At 38.1% G+C, this 22,217-nt stretch overlaps 1 protein-coding gene across 2 annotated transcripts in view; it reads right to left on the minus strand.

The window, feature by feature from the left end:
• The window catches only part of TPK1 (thiamin pyrophosphokinase 1), a 309,075-nt gene that overhangs the window by 116,425 nt on the left and 170,433 nt on the right, over window positions 1-22,217 (minus strand). Inside the window, exon 5 of one of the 2 annotated variants that reach the window (XM_040081488.1) lies at window positions 6,326-6,421. In XM_040081488.1, coding sequence (XP_039937422.1) covers window positions 6,326-6,421 — 96 coding nt within the window. Of the gene's footprint in view, window positions 1-2,428; window positions 2,546-6,325; window positions 6,422-22,217 lie in introns of those variants that run through there. The other variant, XM_058421774.1, reaches the window with a different exon arrangement.

A 22,217-nucleotide genomic window follows, 5' to 3' on the forward strand; every position in this document is an offset into this window, starting at 1 on the left:
TGGCAAGTTTTGATATTCTGTATTGTAAGAAATGCATTTTGCCATACCTTTACAATGGGAAGCATTAAATTAATGCAGTAGTAGGAAAGATGGATTAGATACTGCATTCCTTGAAGGTAGATGTGGACCTTAAGAGTTAAAATAGTCTTCAAGGATATTTCTGAACACCCTACAGGAGGGATTTATTCCTGTTGAAAAGTATTAGGAAATTCTACATTTTAGATGTGGGAATTAACAGGAGACACTTTAGATCCATTTGTTTCTTTTGGACAGGAAAGGTTTATGAAGATTATTATTAATAACTCATGAAAAATCTTTTGATGCAGCACTTGACAGAATAAGAACCTTTTCATGACACATATTTAACTTCCCCTAAAATACATCTCATTTGCATTTTTATTCTCCTTCTGTGAAGCATTAAGAAGAAAAACTCAGTAGTGCCACCAAAACTGAACAGGTTTATTCTCACTCCCTTCATCTATATAAGATTTGGTGATAAATCCACAAGCTTCAGTGTCCTTTTGGTCCTTCAGATCCAGTGGTGAGGCACTGGAATTGGTTCCAGGGAGAAGTTACGGATGCCCCATCCTTGGAAGTGTTCCAGGCCAGGCTGGATGGGGCCCTGAGCAGTCTGGTCTAGCTGAAGGTGCCTCTGGCCTGTGGCTGTGGACTGGAACTAAACGATCCTTATGGTTCCTTCTAACCCAAACCATTCTGTGACTCTTATAAAAGCTTCACATTTCAGCTCCATGTCAGCTTTGGGATTTTTCCAGTCTGCCTCTCCCCCCCATTTTGATATTCAGCAACTTCCCTGTTCTCAAATTGTAGTAAGACTATCCTCATTCCTAGGCTTTTCTTTAAGAGCTATTCCCATGACTATTCTTGATACCCAAAGCTCTTCAGAAATGAAAACAAGTAGTGTTCCGTCTTGAAATTACCAACATGAGCAGCAAAATTATTATTTAGCCAGGAAATGAAACTAATCTATTTATTGCTAAAAAAGTATAGCAGTACTTTTTAATAATAAACCTCAACTGATAGACAAAATGAAAACGAAGCCAAACAGAGCTCAGTATTTGCAACAATTATACACTTTCTCTACAGGATACATCTTTATGTAAAAAAATTACTCTCTTATAAAATATCTTCTGGCTTTTGTTTTAGGGTAATTTGGGTTTTCCTTCAGGACCTTTTTATTATATAAAGACAAACCAGAGAGGACTTAGGAAGTGATATGAACACTGCACAGCTGAAGGTGATACATGAACATTACTGTCTTCTCTTTGGCACTTTATAAACACAGGACTTCACTAACTTGTTTAGCCTTGCTCAACATAAAAGAAAGTGGACTGATTTGACTTTTAGAAGTACAAAGGGAAGAACGCTTGAATTCACTTTAAAGAGTTAATATCCTCGACTGCTGACTGAACCTCTGAAGTGTAATTCTAAAATGGAAATGTTAGTAGAGTATCCCTTTACTGCCAAGGGTTTTTAGTTGGTTTGGATATTTTCCCTTTTTCATATTGACACTCGTGCTTTTATCAATTTAAACACACTAACATTAAACCACTAAAAGGCATGTAGGTTTCAATAAAACTCATTTTTTATATCTTCAGCCCATATAACCCAATGAGCTGCTTTAACTTTTTTTAAGCAGAAAAGATAATAAAGCTAAATGAAAAGTCCCAGAGCTTAATTTTAAGACTAAATGGTATTTTAGATGAAACAGTTAAGGAAAGCACAGTTTGTAACTCTGAGATAAAGATAATGGCTTAAATCTATCTTTATATTATGAGTATTCTTCTTGGAGCTGCAAAATTGATAAACATGCTTTCAGTTCTCACTGGCATGGGCTGCTACAAGCTGAGTGAGACCAGAGATGCTGTTATTGAAAGAGCATTTGATAAACATTGGGAATTGGAGGATCATTCCCAACTATACCACTAGCATCCTTATCCACTAGGCTGTGGATAAATTACTTCCGTACTTCTGCTTTCCAATCTGCAAATCAAAGATAATAGCATACACTTCTAATGCCAGATCTGTTGACCCCTAAATAAGAAATATTGTAAGCTTGCCTATCATTTTGCCAGTTCAGCTGGTTTCTTGAAATAGCTTATGTTAAGATGGGAGAAAATTAAGAAAAGAAAGTAGCACCAGACAGAAATGAGTTTATTTGAAGGTCTTGTAATGAAGAAAGGAAAAGTACTCACATAACTACAGAATGAATAAAATAGTGATTAAAGCAGTAAAGCAAAATGTGCACACCTAATAGACCATAAACAATGTGAAAGACACACACAGCAGCAATAAAGACAGAGCTATTAAGACATTTGAAAAGCACCAATTAGGGCCAGGAAGGAACACTGCCAGAAAAGGTGTGCATTTATATACATACTTGCATGTGCATGTGTGCATGCATACTCACAGTCATGCAGAAAGAGAAATATCTAACAGCCTTTAGGTTGGAAAGAAACTTCAGGAGTCAGATTCTCTTGGTGGTACTTCATTGCTTCACTCATCCAATAGAATGCAATTCACAAATGAATTAGGACTGTGGAAAGGGAAGATTAAGACTGATTCTAGCTTGCACATATAAAGGGTACTGCTTTTTCTAAAATTCACTGCAGTATGTAATTATAAATACATATAACTAGGTGACTTAGATCTCACGAAATGACCACAATGCTGCTTTCTGCATGACTTGGCTATGCAACCAAAATATGCATTGTAAATTAGAAATTAATTACCCTGAGGATTCAGAAATTATTCTAAGAGTGTTTATTTGAGAAATAAGGAAAAAACAATATGAGTTTGGCTAATTATTCCAGAACACAGAATTAGTGCTCTTTATACTGAACAAGGAGTTCAAGAACTAATGAGGTATTTTTTCTCCCAGATTTGTATCTCAGCTGACCATCAACTCTAGTTGCTTATTTCCTTGTGGTAAAGACATTTCTAAGGCTCTTCTCAAACTACCAGTAAAAATCTAAGCTAACTTTTTTTGCATCCTTCTTTACAAGCAGGGGCACTGAGTTCTACCACACCTGCATTCTCACTCATCTGACCTCCAAGAAAGCTGCTTGACATGGTTATTATTTGTTCAAAAGCTATTTGGATGAACAGGAAGAAGGAAAAGGAGGAGGATAAAGGTGCAGAGACATGGAAAGTGAATTACACAAACTTAATCCCTTTATAACAAAATGTTGCCTTCATATGCTCAAGCGAGCTCTAAAACCTCTATGACATACAACTTCCATAGAGGTGACTGATAAATCAGAGCAGAAATTTTATGTATTCAGTATAGCAGATAAATGCTAACTTATTCTCTGACCAATGGAAGGACACGTATTTTAAATACCTCAACCACTCACAGTTGGATTTCATCCAGACAAGCTACCTTGTGGGATTGTGGATCCATGGTATACATTGAATGCAATTAACTGCCCAGCTTAACATATTGCTACCCAGAAATAGCAGCAAACATAGCATGACTGTGGCATCATTTTTTTAAAGATACTAGAGAGATACCTTCCTTGTTTCGTAACTTCAACTATAAATCATGGGGAAACAAATTTGTAGTGTCTCTTTGTCTTATTCTTCTTTGACAAGTGCTTTATGTAGAGTGGGGAAAAATCAAAACTAGATGGCACCAGAAAGACATATTCCACCTTAGTTAATACTCTCAGTTAAAAGGAAAGCTTTTATGATATTTTACAGAAGGAAAAGAACTCTACTTTGTGACATGCAAGTTTGTCCTTGAGTGAAAAACCACAAATGCAGATGAAGAACCCCTTCTTTATTCACTTCTTATTTTCAGACCCTGGACTTCCTTTTCTTCTCAGCGGTGTGTACCTCTCAGGTGACCACAGAATTCTATGGCAGCTTTCTTCGCTGAAAAAAGATTGCATTCTACTCGAAGATTTTAGGTCTACTGCTGGAACAGCCTGTTGTCTTACCACTTGACATTTTCTGTGGACGAATGTTACCCATAAAGAAACCCAAATTAAGTGCAAATTTAGGTATTTAAAGAGGATAGAGTTTCAGAAGAGCCAAGACGGTACATCCATAAACCTAGGTCACTGTATTTTGCAAGCGCTCAGAATCTCTGTGACATTCGGGGACCAGACATCAAGCTACTCTCTGCATTACCAGGACATTCTGAAGAACCACCAAACCACCTACTAAAGAATTATATCCAGTCCTTCTGAACAAAGGGAAAATTAGAAACGGAACTAATTATTTAAGGAGTTGTGATACAGTTTTGTCTTACATTTGCTTAAGTTTCACATTTTAGCTCCCTAAGTGGAGTCAATGACTTCTTCAAATTCCTTAGTCAGAGAACGCAGAAGAACAAAAAGTAGAAATTCATTATGCTTTATCTCGTGTGCATGAATAAGATGGCATTCTTATTATGTTTTATGGAACAGGCATAGCAAACAAGAAGTAGCTGCATTTAATGAGCATGGTGCTTATTTTTAGAACATTTATCTGCATTACTTCTTGCACCTCTGAAAAACTCAGATTTTATTTAAAGCACACCTTCAACATGTAACAGCATACAATTATAACTGAACTGAAATCTTAGGTTTAGTGCATTGGCATGAACACTACACAATTACTGGAATTACACTCAGGCTTGTACTTTAGAAAATATCCTCAAAGATTACAGTGTGGTGTCCTTTAGCCAACTGAACATGGCTTTACTGTGAGAATGATCACAGAACTCAAACTTTTACAGACTACTTATTGTTTAAACACACCTGCTGTAGCTGTCATGCTCCCATTGCTATTACTTTAACCACACATTGACTATTCATCATAAAAACTTGTAATAACTTAAAAAAAAAAAAAAAAAAAATCCCTCCTCTCTAGCAATAGCTGGGATTGGATAATGAACTGAATCCAGGAGACATTTAAGGTCTTCATTGTAAGGGCATTTCTATTAAGAGGAAAGCACCTTACTTGACAAATTCAAAACAAATCCTAGGCACTGGTGGCTCATCCGTTCCAATGGCACTCATTACCATTCTTGTCCTAGATGGAAAGACACCCCTCTGAGCTCTTGTGATGATAAATTATAGGGGGAAAAGAAAATAAACTGTTTTATAAAGAGTTTCCTGGCTCACAGCCAGAGAGTAAGAAAAGTGTATAGTGAAACCATCTGATCTGTGTCTATACTGATGGGGAAAAAAACCCCTGATGAACAATGGAGTTGTACTGAGATGCAATTGCAGATGGGCACTGTATGATAGCACTCCAAAGTGTCCCATGGACATTTATTGTCTTTAGAAGAAGTTTTAAAAACACTTAAGCAAAAATTGGTGAATTTTTTATCAGCCTGGAGTGAGGAGGGAAGAAGGAGGGAAGGATATCGGCATTTCAGTCCCTTGCTGCTTTGTTGGAGTATGGTGATCTCAGGAAATCAGACAACTTTCTTATCCTGCTACAATGAAAACGGGAAAAGAGGTTTATGTGTCTCTTTGCATGTTGTGTTATTGTTTTAATTTTCTTACACTCCTCTTGTTCTCACTGGGGGTAAAGGACACAGTGGCTGTTCCCTCTCTTCACTCGTACATGAAGAGCAGAAGAGAGAGGAGAGCTCTTATGAATGACTGTTCCATGGGGAGGAAAGGGCAGCAATCCCAAGAGCTCATCTGCCACCAACACATCACATTTGAAGTTCCCAAGGAATTTTAACTGTGCATCTCAGAGACAAAACAAACAGGACTCTGTTATCAAACTGTGGAAGTTGGGGGGTGGGGGGGAATGTTGCCTCCCTTGCCTTTCCAATGAAAAGAGCTGGAGAAATCCATATGGCTTCTTTTAAGTTTAGTGCACTGGTTGCTCTGCAAAGTCTGCCTTTGATTCTAGGGGAACATTTTGCAGAAGGAAGTACTGCTTGCCATTTGTAATGTTGGTAGGAGAAGATTTCCCCTCTCCATTTCACCTTTGAAAGGGGAGAGAAAGGGGATGAACACCAAGGCTTAGTGTACCAAGACATGAAAATATATTTACATGCTGAAGTGGGACTCTTGCTTTGAACACCAGCCACAACCGCCTTCTGCACTTTGGGTAGTTCATTAACAGAAATCAATACAAGCTGCCTTTTAAGAAAGGTAACACTTGTTCATCGACACACTTTGTAATTCCTTTTAGCAGAAGCATCAATGCTTACAAGGTGTGCAGTAAATTATGGCAAAACTGCAGAATATCAAGGCTACTGAAAATAGTTTCATTTCAGTGCAAACTTGAAAGACAAACCTAAATACAATGAGAAAAAGAGAATTACTAAGATACAGAGAAAAGGATGTGTTGTCTTTACCTGGAGGCCCTTCTTCTCTATCTTTTTCTGGAGTATTTGAAGGCACTTGGTGAAATCTGTGAGGTCCTGATCCATGGTCTCAATTAACTCACATCCCTAGTGAAGAAGCAACAAAACAGAGAGAGAGGAAAAAAAAATCAGTAATTTTGAGAACTAATGACATCCTTGATGAAATTAACTGCAGACAACCTCTCAGAGTCTCTGCTTAGCGATGCGGAATTAAGTAAAAGACCCTTAGAAAGTCCAGAGACAGTAGGTACCAGCTGAACTAGTTACTATGAAGCAGCAGATTGATAGGTCCAGGAGTATATGTTCAAAACCCATTGAATACATCTGTGAGTTTGGATAAGCATGTTTTACAATGCTCTGCTGAATGGACAAGTTCTGGTGTAGTGAGCCCTGCGTGTCAGTACCTTTCAGGAAAATGACTGTCCTCTCTGGTGCTGCACTTACTATGTCTCTGCTACACACATTCAGACCCGTATAAATGTAAGCACACAAAAGTGTTCAAGCATCCCAGAAACAGTGCAGTTGTACTGCAGTTAATTTGCAGTGATTCAACAAGAATTTCCTTGCACTGGGGTATTACGGCTGAGAACATGTCAGAGAAGAGGTGTTCAGATTTCTTAAATGAGAGCTAAAGCAATTTCTAAGCTGCTGATAAAAAGCTGAATAAGGAAAAGTGAAGTGTATCTACCACATAAAGTCACTATTCAAAGAGGTTTAAAGAATAAAAAATATCCAACACAGCATTGAGAATTAAAATAAGAATCATGCACATTAGATTTATAAGTTCCCTCTCCTACCACTTCAAGGTCCCCTTAAAAGCCTCCTAGCTTTGTCTTACTTGACAGATTTTATGTTTCTGCTATACACAATAAAAACTGATAAGAGAAAAGCATTCAGAATATAGAATATTTGTATGTGTGCCTCTGTGTATGAAGTACATTACTCTGTTACATCAGAAAAAAATCCCGAACAACAAAGCCAACATAAAAATGTTAAATTTGCCTTTGCCTTGGTGGTAAAAATAAAGATACAGAAGACAAAATTTCCCAGATTAGTGAAGGCATGGAGTGTAGTGAATTGCATGCAACAAAGTAACAAGCCTCCAATAGGAAGACATTTGCTGCCACTGAAATGCTTCCCCACAGAGCCAGAATGCATATAAAGTCAAAGTCATCAGGCAGTAGGAGATTTGGATAAAGTAGAAGAGAAAGGCAAGAACATAATAAAAGGTTTTCTATTATACTTCTCTCCTCAAAAACTTCTGAAAGAAAACTGGTCAAAAGTAGCAGGCTTTCTGAGACCTGATATTGCTCTAAATATTTTTTCAAGTAGTAATAATAGGCTTGCCAAGATGAAGCACTGTGTATCTGCAATAGCACGTGTAATCAGAGACCTCCATTGCAGAAGTGAGGCTGCTTCCCCTGCAAAACGGTGAGGGACAAGGTAGATGGATTCTGCACTCAGTGCTAAGCACAAAACTCTTTGAAGAGCTGCCATATCTCCACTCTTCTCTAAAAAAAGGCCAAAATGTAAAACTGGCAGGAGGGGAAGTGACACAGGCCATCTGGAGCCTGTAATGAACATGTGAGTTTGGCAACACCAGCCAGAGATGCCCAGGGAGCCCAGGAAAGGTACAGGATTGTTCAGTCCCTCTCAGGAAAGCTCAGTCAGATCTGAAACTACTGAAGGGAACTTGTTTATCAAAGCCACTCTAAATGAAAAGGTCTCATTCACTAAGGATGGGGTGCTCTCAGTCTTGATACTGATAGTGGGAAGAGAGACCAAACTGTGAGAAACCATGAACAAGCAGGACCTCAGTATTTCTCAGACAGCTTCTGAGCAGCTTGAGAACATGACAGATGAAGAATAAATCAGTGGCATGGACAACTGCTGCTGAGTATAGGAGACACAACCTCAACTGCCAGCTCTTAAATTAGCAGTGGAGAAGTCAAGCCTTTTATCTTTTGCCAGGGCCATTCCTTGGTTTCACAACAGTGGCATAAGTAAGTGGTTTATAGATTCTAATTTATGAATAAAAACTTTAACCCTCACTCTCCCTCAGCACTTTCTGAGCACTCAAAATACTCCTTTCTGCAGTCACTAACAAGTTTCATCTTGAACAGGCAGGTTTGTCAGCAGAAGGTAGGCTGCAATTCTACTTTCCACACAGGGAATATCAAGGTGTCAGGTTTTTGTTGTTTTGTTTTTTTTTTTTAAATGATGGCCTACAACAGCTTCAATTATAATTTATTATTTTATGCTACTACTAGAAACATTTCTCTTGATTTTAATTCTTGCTTAGCTTCTCAGGATGTTCTTTGACAAAAAAAGTATATATATTCTAGAGGAACTGCAAAGTACTACCATGGCAAGATAATGCTAGCATGGTGACTGGAGGACACTGAAGGTCATTCAGCTCCAGGAGAAGGCTGTGATGCACCATGCAATAGACAACCTGTGTGCAGCCCTGCCACTGTCTTATGTGCATATTCACATTAAAAGGCTTCAAACACATACTACTGGAATGCAATGTAAATATGTGAATAGAGCGTCAAATACACAGTTCATTAAAGGCAGGTTACTTTACCTGTGAGTCCTGTAAGATGGTGCTGGGGCTTATAAGTGCCTGGAACTCTTTGCTCACCCCCATACCTTTAATGCTTTACACAAATACTGCTGTAGATCATCATATCAAAAAATGCTGATAGAGTGCTACCATTAAAGCCACCAGTTTCTGCAAATTAAACCGTGATTTCTCATTCTCTTTCCACATCAAACAGATAACCAGTTGTAGAATTGGCGGAGATTTTAGTACTGCTCCTTTTGCCACAATGTCAAAGAGACTGGCATGGTCAGACTGAACTGGAGGAGGGGACAAGCAGCACAATTGGAATCTTCCTGCATCCTCTTTACAGTCTTGCTGAAATTAATGTCTGTGCAGTTCATGTTCATTGATGGTATAAGAGCCTCAGATAAATCTGTTGCTCCTGACATATCAAGTCCAATATTTTATGCCACAGAATTGGATGACAATTGTAATGCAGTTCCTTTCAACCTTCACCACATTATTCTGGAATGACAAAAATGTTCAAGACAGAGCTATCCAATGCAGTCAGAGTTTAATGAAAGGACAGTATAACAATGGCAAGATAGGCAATAACACTTGTAGTTTTATAGATACCTGCTCAACTTAATAACATTAACCTTTGGTAAGAAAGTTAAAAAGCCAAACAAATTTAACATTAGAAAAGGTTAGAAAAATCAATAGCACACAGCAGGAAAGAAAACAATAGATTTCATCTGATGACAATATAGCTTTGGTAAATGATAGGAGGAGGCACAGGGTATAAGGCTTTTGCTGCTCTGTCTTATTATAGCAGCTATGGGAGGCACTTTGCTAAAGAAGTAGGAGTGTGTCAGACACACATAATGGGATTATTGAACCCTATATTTCAGACAGACACTGAATTCAGACAGGCACTGAAATATCAATCTGAACATCCTCGGCATTTCTCCATTTTTAGAAACATTACACATTACAGGACTCTGGGTTTGCAGAAAGCAGTTTGTAGTTGCCAAATCTCCCATGTTCTTCTTAATCTTTTATTAAGAGAATGTAATGCTTTTTTCTTTCTGTAATCTTTCTGAGAACGTAATTAGAAAAGAATACATAAAACATCCTGATGTGTACTCTGTCTCCCAGGTCCTATGGCAAACCATTTGAGACTATCTTTTGAAGCCTGTATTTGGCTGCGCTCAATGGGTGCACCAGTGACATTCAGTTCAGTCCTTTAACAATTCCTGAGCACAGAAGCTCAATTTTGAGCTATCAATCTCAAACAGATGTGCTTATATATAGTGTTAATGGCCCACATCCTCAAGCAAAAAGAGGAGAAAGGAGACAGCCTGTAGAGCCTCTCAAAATCACAGCACTGACAGATAAATTTTAGGAAACCTATATGAATTAAATGTTATCTCCAAACATTCTCCTTCCCCTAGACTTCACTTGCACAAACAGTAATGTACCTACTTTATCCTAATATTTCACTGACCAACTGAGTAAGAGCTATAGATATTCAGAACTATTTCATTTGGAAGGGACTTTTCAAAGTCATCTCATCCAATCTCTTGCTAAGAGTACACTAAATTTGCTTAGGTTTCTCAAGGCTCTTTCCAGTCCTGGTTTAGCTGGAAAGGAAGTCACATCTCCCAGGATGGGGATGTCACTTTCGCCGGGCAACCTCTTCCAGTGCTTGACCACTCCTGTGAAATTTTCTTTCCCAGTGTCAAACAGGGATTTCTTGTATTGCAAATTGTGGTTGTTGCTTCTTTTTGTATCTCAGCTTAAGGAAGAATCTCTTTCTGTTTTCTCTTTGCCCTCCCACTAGGAAGTTTAAGACAGCAGTATGATCGGCTGCTCACCTTTTCTTCTGGAGATTGGAGCAAGACCGTTCACAGCCATTTCTCATGTCATATGCTCTAGAATTCGCTAAAATATTTCCCTCACTTGTACTGTATTGGCATGCACCAATTTCCACCTCAGAGAGCCTGAAGAGGTTATTTAAGAGCAAGGAGGCAGAGGGTTTCTAAATCTCTCTTTCTTTTAATGTAAATTTCTGGCCACAGGAAGTTTTATTTTGCCCCTCTGGTATGCTCTTCCTCTTTAGCTCACTCTGAGAATAACTCCAACCTTCACATTCCTCATACACTGGCTGCAGCTACCTGAAAGTTTTGACCTCCCCAACATTTTCATACACAAATGTGAAGCAGACAGCCGTTTACATCCTGAATTGGACTCAATTCAACTGATACTGAAAAACAGCTCTAGGAAAAAGCATACATGGATTGAAACAAAACACTGCTCTAGACACAGAAAGACGAATGGAAATGGACTGCAGGATCTGACTGCGGGTCTTGGACTAGGCCTAGTAAAGAAGATAAAACATGTGGACGCATAACCCTACAAGTTCAACACACGACAGACGTTATGTTCTACCACCTCATCTGTAACAGGTGGGTGGTTTTTGAGGCCAGAGCATTCAATCAGTATCAGAAAGGAGAAGAAAAAAAAAAAGTTGTTGGGGAAATTTGTTTGCAGAGATGGCAGAAACCCAGACAGTGATCGTTAGCCCATTATTCCACAGCTGACTCACAATACCTCTACCAGAATCAAAACCAAGCCTAGCATGGGATGAATATGAGGCAGGCTAGAATGTCACAGGACACTTCTGAAAACGTTTAAAGATACAGGATTGTAGAGAGACATGCAGAACAACCTCTAATTTGAGCTACTTACAGTCATAAAAGTTGCGTAGATTTCCTAAAGGTGGTAAGCTGTTGGAAACTGAGTTAGCATGTGTGATGGGTTGGCACAGTTTTGTTTCTAGTTATGGAGAAATGTAGAATGTATTTCCGGGTCAGGACCTGGGAATTGCTTTAGAAAGGACAGGGACCTATCAGAAGTTTAGTTGGAATATTGGCATCTTTTTTGACCACTAAAAATGTCAGTTGTGACTGTGAGAGTATACGCATTTCTGGCAGGTCACTCTTCTTTTCCTTTGGCCAGAGAGACAGGTAACATCGTACGGCAGCCAGGGGTCGGCCGGGCCCCTCTGCCCTGGCCGGGGCTGTGCTGAGCCGGGCCCAGAGGAGCGGCCCCGGCCGGGCTGTGCCTCCGGGCCCAGCTGCTGCCGGCAAGGGGGAACAGGCAGGCCCTGCCGGCCGGGCCTCTGACAAGAGCTATAGGCCCCGTTTAGGCCGAGGCCACCCCGATTTACACTGAGAGGCAGGCCAAATAGGCATTTATGATCCTGCCTGTTTGGTTTGGTTTTTTTTTTTTTTTGATTCCAGACTGCCCAGGTCCTCTGATCTCTGATGATTCTGCATGAGTTCTTCCCCACTCACCAGCATGGCCTTGAAAATCTTAACACCATGAGCTGCAGCAAGAGAGAAAAAGACTCTGGGCAGATTTAACCCTTTTCTGAAGCTTCCAAAGCCTAACCCTTCCCTGAGAGAGAAAAGGAAGAGACAGAGTGAACATAAAGAAGAAACAGCATGAAGTCAGTAGAGTGAGAGTGAAAAGACTATTGGGACAGCGCTCGGTTGAGGAGTTTGTCATTCCATCCTTATTGAGCCATGGAAATTAACTTTATATTTAGATTATCCCTTTAAATCATGGGAAAGATATGCATTTGGGGAGATGATTGTTTAGATTTGTGTGTGGATTTAAGCAAAGATGTTTGTGATGGACTAAGTGATATTAATCCTATAAGATGCTTGAACAGAGATAGAGATAAGTCCTCTGCACCAGTAAAGAAGTAAGAAGGTATCTCTGTGCCTTGAGATGAAGAATCCTTTGCCTTTAGAGTTATTCATCTTTAAAATCTGACACCCCAAAATACAAAAACCTAAGACACAAGACCCATAAGCAGCTTGGGAAACTGCTAATGGGACGGGTCACAAAGGCAGGTTTCCCCAGGTGGCTGGTTTCATGACAGTTAAAAAACCCACAAGAGAACTGTTCTAGGTTGTCAGTGGGATCCATGACTCTAAGAAAGACTCCTCTCCTAAAGATAAGTGAAAGACTATTTTTAAATGGTGAAACTGACTGAAAATTACACGTTTTGTCTCTTTGTGTTGTTTTGTAGGAAAGTGAACAGCTTGTAGGGGGAGGGAAGAGTGTTTTTGGAGTTTCATTCTGTTTTGTTTTAGTTTTTTTCCCCAACTTTCTTTTTCCATTCTTTTAGTGTGTTAATAAAACTATTTGTTCACTTTTAAGCTTGAGCCTATATTGCTTTTCTCCTAACCTCTCTCCCACAGAAAAAGAATAAACACTAAGACCACTACACGAAATTTGGTGAACGTAAAACCACTACAGCATGATGGCACCAAACTTACATGGCTGGTTTATCTCCGTGAATTACAACCAGCAGGAAATTAATGAAATGAAGCCTTTTGCACTTGGGAAGATGGATGCAAGTAAGGAAGGCAAAGCAGTTAAGTTCACTGACTTCTTTTGGGAATTTCAAATAAAACAAAATTTCAAATTAAACAAAAATCTTGAACTACTTCTTTTTAACTCAGTTTAATTGCATGAATTGTCTTCTCATTTTTGAAATGGAGAACAAACCAAGTATATGCAATTGGCGAAAATTATTTTTGATATCTAAATAGCCAAAATACTTAATTAAGTGAAATTAATTTTCTTCTAGCTTTTTGCTTACTCAAATTTGCCTGACTGCCTGACATCACTTCAAACCTAATACTGTATGGATTGTTTGGGCCTCAGTCCTACAGTTCATGATGTTTTCACTTATCCAATTGCACATTAAGTGATGCTGCCCTTCAGATTGACTAAAATAATTTATTATTCCTGTTGAAGCCTATGCTCTGAAAGCCAAATAACTGAAATTTACACCCAGGTGAAAGCCCCATTACTGAAAAGCAAACCAAGAATATTCAGGTTTGACCATCACTTCTAACCTTATATAACATCACTTGATTTATTAAACAAGTACTATCTGGTGGCAGAAAAATCAGTAAATATATGTAAAGATATGCACAGTTCCACAACCTAGAAGTTACATGAACTTGTCAAATTTGGCAAGCATTTAAAACAACAACAAAAAAGCACTTTGTAGTTGAAACTGACTGCAACAGCTGCAACTTTTCGTCCCTTTACCTATTTCTATTTTGATGTGATCTTTTCCACAGTAAATAAAATGTTTCCTGTTTTTGTTTTTAATGAGGCATCATGTGGCTTTTGGTGGAGGACTTTTTTTTTCCATGCATTCTGTGTTGATATAATAGCAATGAAAGAGTTCATCTGCATTAATTAGGTTGCCCCCTTTCAAAAGAAAAGTCTATTGTTCATGAAATAGCAATTACTTAAAATGAACAAAATATGGGTCTGTTTAGTTGTTATCTGACCAATACCAAAGAGAGCCCCTGCACCTTCTTTGCCACTATTAGATACCAAAAAGCAAAACCCCAAATGTTTCTAAATCTAAAAAACCAAATGGAAGCAATCTACTCCCTGCTCCCCAAATTAAAAAACCAAAAAAAGTAAACCAACAAACCCCACATGTAGACAAAAAAAAACAACAACAAACCCCCCCCCCCCCCCCCCCCGAACAAACAAACAAACAAAACCCTCAGCACAGTTAATGTTCCATTTGCCGAAAAAAATCCAAGTATTTATTGGTACTGGAGCAAATTCTTCTATGTATTAAGTTTGGTGAATGAAAGCAAACAAATGCTCACAGGTCAGAAAGTGCAGGAATATACACATCACTGCAACACCTTTATTAGGACGCCATTAACATATTTTAAGACTTATTAAATAACTGCGCAGAGAACTAAGAGTGTTGCATGAGAAAGATCTGTCAGGAGTTGCAGTCTCATATTAAACCCATATCTCTCCATATCCATTTCTGGCATTTAAACATTAGACCTACTTTTGTACATCCCTGTGCAACCCAAACATGTTATTTTTCCAATTTGATGATTAAAACTGAGCACAGTACAGCAGTGACAGTCACCTGCTATTTTTGGATCTTCTCTGAAATTTCGCTTATGTGCCCTTCCTTGTCTGAAAAATAAAGGTTCAGAGAGAGGAGTTTTAATTGATGGTCAGTCTCTCTCTGTAATCAGCGCTGTGAAAAACTTTTGTCTACCAAGATTTTGCCCTTTGGATCCTAACCTAGTGATGGGTCTGATTCTTGGAAAATAACTTGAAAACAGTAATTGCCCCTCTGTGTGTATTTAAGTACTGAGATATGAGGTAGCTCTTGGAATGGAAATCAGAGTGCTGGAATTGCATCAGTGTCTGACAAAAGGGGAAGCGCATGCCACTGACTGTAGACAGCAAGAGCCATTACCCAGTTGTGCTGATGGCAGTCTTTTTTGTTGACTTGTATGCACTTTAAACCAAGACAAAGAACTGTATCATTTTCAAAAATTAGATAACTATACTTAAACACATACCATAACTACCTTTGGCACTCACACCAATGTAAATAAGAATCAAGCACTCTTCTGAAATAAAGCAAGAAAGAGAAAAGCTGCCTTAACCACAAATCCTATTTGTGCCCCACAAAGCTGAAGAAATAGGGCATGCAGTATTCCTTACAATTCAACCATTTGAACTGAAAGGGAGCGAGAGAGGCCATCTACATTTCAAATATCCCACACCAATTAATCGCAGTAACCAAACAGGTTTTTGTTTTGTTTCAGCTTCTGTGATTTTGTTGTTGCAGTGGTGGTTTTTTTTTTTTTTTTCCTTTTGTTTTTAGGTTTGTTTGTTTGTTTGTTTGTTTGTTTGTTTTGGTGGGTGGTATGTTTTTTTTAATTATTATTTTTTGTTAATTAAAAGGGCTTCAGGTTAATAACTCGTGGTTTTTATCACACAGGATGACAGACACTCTGAAGTACTAAAGTTAATAAGCAGACACTGTATTTGAATCGACTTCAGTTTCCAGACTAATTGCCTATTCTCAAGAACAACTCAAGGTAAGAAAAACAAGGAGAAAACAGCAAGGCTTGTACTGATGTGTTTTCAAAGATCTGGGCTGACAAATTTTAGACATCCTAAACACTATCTTAACATGTTCCTTTGACATCAGCCAAGAAACCCAAGAGCACCGTGACTGTGAAAAATGCATAGAAAATAGCCAAAGAGATGTTAACTTGGATGGCATAAAATTCCCTGCAAAGAGTTTCTAATCATTCATCTTATTTAAATATATATGATTAGTAACCTAGTCCTTCTCTCTTGTATTTGGACAGCTTTATGCAACAGAATTTTTCTTCCTCAACTAGTATTTCCCAGTATGTCCTTAGTTCAGAGTAATATGTAATTGCTCTGAAAAGAATTTGGATTGTGAGACTAGGGCTGCATTTAAATATTAATTACTGGACAGATTTTATTGAGACCAGGCTCCAAATGTGTGCTAAGGGCAAAAATAAAAAAGGGGTATTCTTACACGACCCTGCCTATGCATACAAGATGAGTACAAAGAGATTTGAAGATTTTGATTATCTGAAGACAGCAAATTGAAAGGAGAAATATCCTCCTGTCGTGGATAAAACTCCAAAAATTGTGTCATCAATACAATTCAGCAGATCCTTTTTTCTTTTTGGTATTGGGATATTAATAAAAACAGTAAAATTAGTCTCAGGACTGATCCTTCAGGAGAGACACTGATTACTCCCCACTGCTTGTTAGTTTTCTTATGAATTGTTGCTTGCTTTTAATTTGTGTCTTAAGTTCTAACTTGGCTAGATATGTGACTAGATAATACTCTTTTCTTTCCTTCTTATTGTTCTGTCTGACAGTTTGTAAAACCTCTCAGCCTCAGTGTGAGAGCTGTATATCACAGGGAGTAGAAGAAACCTCCTGTGGGGAGAATTTATTCATTGTCTATAATACCCCATCGTTTCAGGATAATTTAATATAAATCAAAAGGAGAATGCCAAACTATACAAATCCTCAGCACAATGCAGGTCAGCTTCTGTGTTCCAACTTTTAAATTTATGCCTGTCCTTTCTTTTTCCAATTTTTCTTTCCAGTCATATTTCTCCTTCTCAATGAAGGGAATAGCTAATTTAAACTTATGGAAATCTTTCTTGCTTTCTCTAGGAAGATCATCTACAACAGGCAGATTGTACAACATTTCCAATATGTGCTGGTGCCTGAGAGAGGCAGGAGCTTTCCGCTGCTGAAAACTGGGTATCTCCCAACACTGCCACACCAGGTCTACATCCTGCTTACATATTTATAGGATACCAGAAACAGTAAGGCAGAATGATGCAAATATTTGTTGTTATCCATACATACTCTGTGTTAACTACAGATAGAAAATTAACACATAAAAGAGATGTTAGTTTTGGGAACTAATTGGAGGGAAGTTCCTAGCCATAGTTCAACAGCCTCACGTCAGAAATAGCCATGTTGTAAAGAGTGCCAAACTCAAAGGCACATTGCTATTAATTTAGTTATATCTTCTATATTTAAGAGAACTTTGTGGCTCCAAGAATTAGAAAGGCTGCATAGGTTTTGCAAATGTCCAATCTTAATGTAGACCAGTAAAAACAGGTTTTAAAAACTCACAATAAAATTAAATTGTTCAGTATTGTAACAACTGATATTGCAAAGCTATCAGCAATGAAAATAAATAACAATAATAATGATAATAACAACAGCAGCAGCAGCAACTACCACTCAGCTTTACAATCCTTTCCCATCAAAGATCACCAAACTATCTAGAAGCAAGGAACAGAAATTATTGACATGCTGACATTTTGACAGACATAAGGGAAAGCTTGGGAAATTAAAGCCCTGCACAGCAGAGCAGTTCTGACTTCATCACTACCAAGTGTTCCACTAAATATGAATACATTTCCAAGTGAAATGTAGAGTATTTGCTGTATTTCCACATAACTGAGGTCGATTTTTGAATAATATTAGGTCACACATCATATTCACGCATTTGCCGCATTTTCTATTTGCGGAGGATTTCAAATCTCAAGTGAAATTGCTGAACAAACATTCAGTCCTTAGATCTGAGAGCACTTGATTACTTGCTAAGTTTGACACCAGTTTTATCTTCAAGACCTGCTTTTTGATAAGCAAAGGTTGTGAGTTTAAAAACAGAGGAAACCTTGAAATTGGGCTGTATATCCTTCTCCCCATCTCTCTTTTCCACATGAAATATGAATGACTACTCAGGGGACTGTTCAATTAGAAATCAGAAAATCCAAGCTTACTGAACTGAAAATAATTCCATTACACGTGACACACTTCAAGCTTTGAACAGGTGACAAATATGATATCCAATAAAATAAAGAACATATATCCAACTAACTGCAATTACTCTGCAAGTAATACAGAGCTTTGCAACACAGGATTTTGCATTGGTATACCCTAGATCTCTTCTAGTGGGATGTTCCTTTGCTCTACACAGCATCAGTGATTCCCAAAGTGTGACTTCCAGCTCTTCTTACACATAGCTACGATCTCTGGCAAAAGCAGGCTAACAGAACATAATGGGTACAAGCACTACACAGGCACTATATCGTTAACTTCTTGTTCTAACAGGCATCTGTTCAGAACCCACTCCACTAACTGTTCTGTGAGCACTGATCACAATCCCCTGGATAGGCTATGTATTAAAGGGATAAATCACAGAACAACAGAATATTCACCTCCAGAAAGCAGAGTCCCACTCTGATGTTTATTAATGCTATAGGGTATGCCTAAAGAGAATTACTCTGAACTGAAATCTATATGAAAAATCTGATCCCATGATCTTCCCCTACATAACTGAGAACAGGATTTGGCTTCCTGCATTTTCTGTTGACAAAGGGCAATGGAACCGTCAGGGCATATTTATAATACAAAATGCAAGTCACTGCTGTTTGTGCAAAGAGCTGGAATGGGTTTGCAGGAACTGACTGCAGCAAAAAATCTGAGTGTCATATTGTGCTAAAACAGAAATGCAAGTGTCAAAAGGAGCTGGGTGCACACACAGGGGCAGACTGGTCTAACAGACTACCTGGAAGATGCAAGGATGCAAGCCATTTCGTTGACTACTGCCTAGACAAAGCATAAGGCTCCAGAGCATCCAGCTGTGCTTTGACCTTCTCATCAGCTACCCAGGCTAACATGATTGCTGAGTGAACCCGACCTAACTCACTGATACCAGTACTCAAGACAGCAAGGCACAATATAAAATTTCCATAATGCATTACTCTAAGACATAATCAGATCTCTAGGGATCTGGAAGCTTTTCCTGTTATGCTTTCCTTCATTCTACCCATAGTCTATTTTAAACTACTGCTGTTAGAAAGAAAAGAAAAAAAAAAAAACAAACCCAAAAAACCTGCTTGTGCATTTTGATCAGAGACCTAAAAAAAAAAAATTTTACAGCTTCAAAAAGCTGTGAGAAGATTAATCAGAAGCTTGGCAAGGCTACACGCACACATTTTGAAGGGGCAATATTAAATTTTTGTTTTGGCTCAATCAAGTCTTCCAAACATATTATTTTCACAAAATTTTGCCTGAATGGTAAGTTTGAAGCAGATCCACATGGAGATAGCAAGACATGAATTTACACAGTCCCCCAAATTCTGAAGTGTTCAGGCTATTTGGCACTTTACTAACTGGGGTTTGTGGACAATGGTTATGTCTCTACCATAGCCAGTAGTGGAAACTGTACTGGACCTAACCAAGCTTTAGTGGGCAACAGCTCTGCTTAGGCTGTATCTGGAAGCCTCTTGTCTTCTATGATGAGTCACAAGAGTCAAAACAGGTCTTAATACTGCCACTGCTCCTGGGAGGCCAAATAGCTGCTTCAGAGCTAGGAAGGTTTACCCAGTTCAATGCAAGGCAGATTATGTCTGCACCAAGCAGGCACAGAGCAGCCCTATGAGCACATCAATGCCGCCCCTTATTCTACCACTCAAAAAGATCTCCACGCACAGCAGTTTTAAACAGATGAATATTAGTGACTGCCTTTAACCCATTCTGTTAAAGATTTGTCAGACACTTCTGAAGGCATGAGAACAGTTGCCAGGAAAATTCTTCCTGACGTTCTCCAGGGCTGGATTTGCTGTGAGAAGGCAATATATATACACTAATCAGATGATAAAATATGGAGATTTAAGTAATCCTGTCCATACCTATAAAGAGAAAGTTTTTCTCCATACTTTCTCAAGTGCTGTGCTCAGTTTAATCAAAAGATTTTTCAAAGCCTCCTTTGAAAGTTTTACTTCTTTAGAGAAAAAAAAAAAAAAACAAAAAAAAAACAGAATACCAGACTACAACTGATTTCTCTAAGTACTTTTCCTGATATTTACTAAAAAGTCTTCTATTCAGTCATATCCCTTTTTGCTCACAGGCATTACATATCTCCCCAGTCCACATGATGTCCAGTTACACTCTATCTCTTTCCTAATCTTCCTTCAAACTCATGTTTTAAAATCCCTAGCATCCACACAAAATATAAAGGTAAAGCAAATACACAAGCAACACCTACTATATAGAAAACAGGTACTGACAAAAGGCATTAGAGGTGCTTTCCTTTTTGCAGGATCTCATTGTGCTTTTCCTTACATAATGGAATGGCAATCCTGTGCCTGAATTGGACCACAAAAATTATTTTTTAAAAGGTTTTGCTCTTCAAGCTGCAGATCATATTCTAAAATGCCAACAGACTGCAGCACATTCAGACACTTAATAGTTTTCCCTTATACATGCAAAAACTCACCCAATACCTTTCATTCTATATCTAATTAGTAGATGTCCACACATGGCTTATGTAGACAATGCCCTATTTTACTACACATTGCAGCCTGCAGCTTTATAATTCACATCCAAAGCATTCAGAAGGAAACTGTCTTGAGATCAAGGCACTGACAAAACAGTCATCAATTAAGGGATCAGTCACTTATACTTCCATTTGGGCACTAAATTGTTCCTAGCTTTGTGGGTCTTAGGCTTGATTTTGGCCTTTCTTCACCTCAGTTCTGCAAGGTCTGGTCTCTCTCCATCTCAGTCTTGCAGGTTTTAGTCTATTTCAGTCCTGCAAGTCGGCAATAAATTAATACTTTCGGCATGCATTGTGAAAATAAATGAATAAGCACTCAAGAGGCAAACTATGGCACATACATGTAAAGTGGCCCTTTCCTAAATCGGATAAACAACTACTTAAGGCAAACATTTACCTCTTCTCCACAGTTTTTGAAGACATAGCCATGCATATGCATCTGTGTTTTCTCTATACTAGAATTCTTTAAAGGTTTAGTTTCTTTACCTTGACTTTTATAAAAAGAAGTTAGCCTAAAAAGGTAGCAATCATTATCTGTTTTGCCTCCCCGTTTTAGCTATCATAGAAGCTTTTCCTTCCTTTGGAAATTCAGATACTAAGCATTCTAGTGTTACATGCTGCATCAAGTAAAATTAAAAATATCACAACAGAGGAAGTATGCAACACACTTATTTCTTCATTGAATGAATCACATTGGAGATATACAGAGGAAATTATTTTGCAGCAGATTTAAAGCAAAAGCTGAGCTTTTTTGTTTAAAACCTTCTTAATGTAAACTTCACAAACTGTTACTGTTACATTTCCAGACATTGTATGTGGTCATTATTTCTATTCCCTAGATAATTTAACTCTTTTCAACTCTTGTGCATGTAATACAAATGAAATTCAAATCAGCAGCTTTCAGTCAGATATTTTTTGAATGTGGCAGTCTAGCACTAAAACTGGTATCTGAATGTAGTCTAGTGGAACATAAAATACATTGTTTTTAATGGATTCACTGGAAAAAACCCTAAAAACACTGTGATCTCTTCATTGAAATTATGATTACGCAAGTAAAGATCTGACTAGGTTGTTAGAATGGAAGTAGAAGAGAATAATCAGAGATTTAGGTAAGACTATAGCATTAAGAAAAAACTTTGTGTTCAGTATGTTTTGCAAAAGGCCACAACACATCTCTTCTGACAGTGGAGCATTTTCCTTTACTCCCAGCAAGCTCAGCCAAAATTTAGCTAATATTAAACATTAGGAAGTGTTATAACTCCAGACATTTTAATTAACGACTTATTTGTTCCTAATAATTTGGCTGAGAGTGAACAGAGCTCATTTTTAAAGGAGCCAAGATTATCGTGTGTGAGAAGAAATAGAATTCCTCATTCAAGAAGAAATAGTAGGTCACCATAAATAACATCTGCACACTTACTGTAAATCATTTTGGTGACAGAAGGTACTACCATGCACTCTGATTAACATTACCAATGAAGCACAGCCAATTTTGTTATGTTTGTATGACAGCTTGCTGTTATTAGTCAACATTAGGATGTTTGATGTAGTTGCAT

Source organism: Hirundo rustica, chromosome 1 (assembly GCF_015227805.2).
Source record: "Hirundo rustica isolate bHirRus1 chromosome 1, bHirRus1.pri.v3, whole genome shotgun sequence".
NCBI lineage: Eukaryota > Metazoa > Chordata > Aves > Passeriformes > Hirundinidae > Hirundo > Hirundo rustica.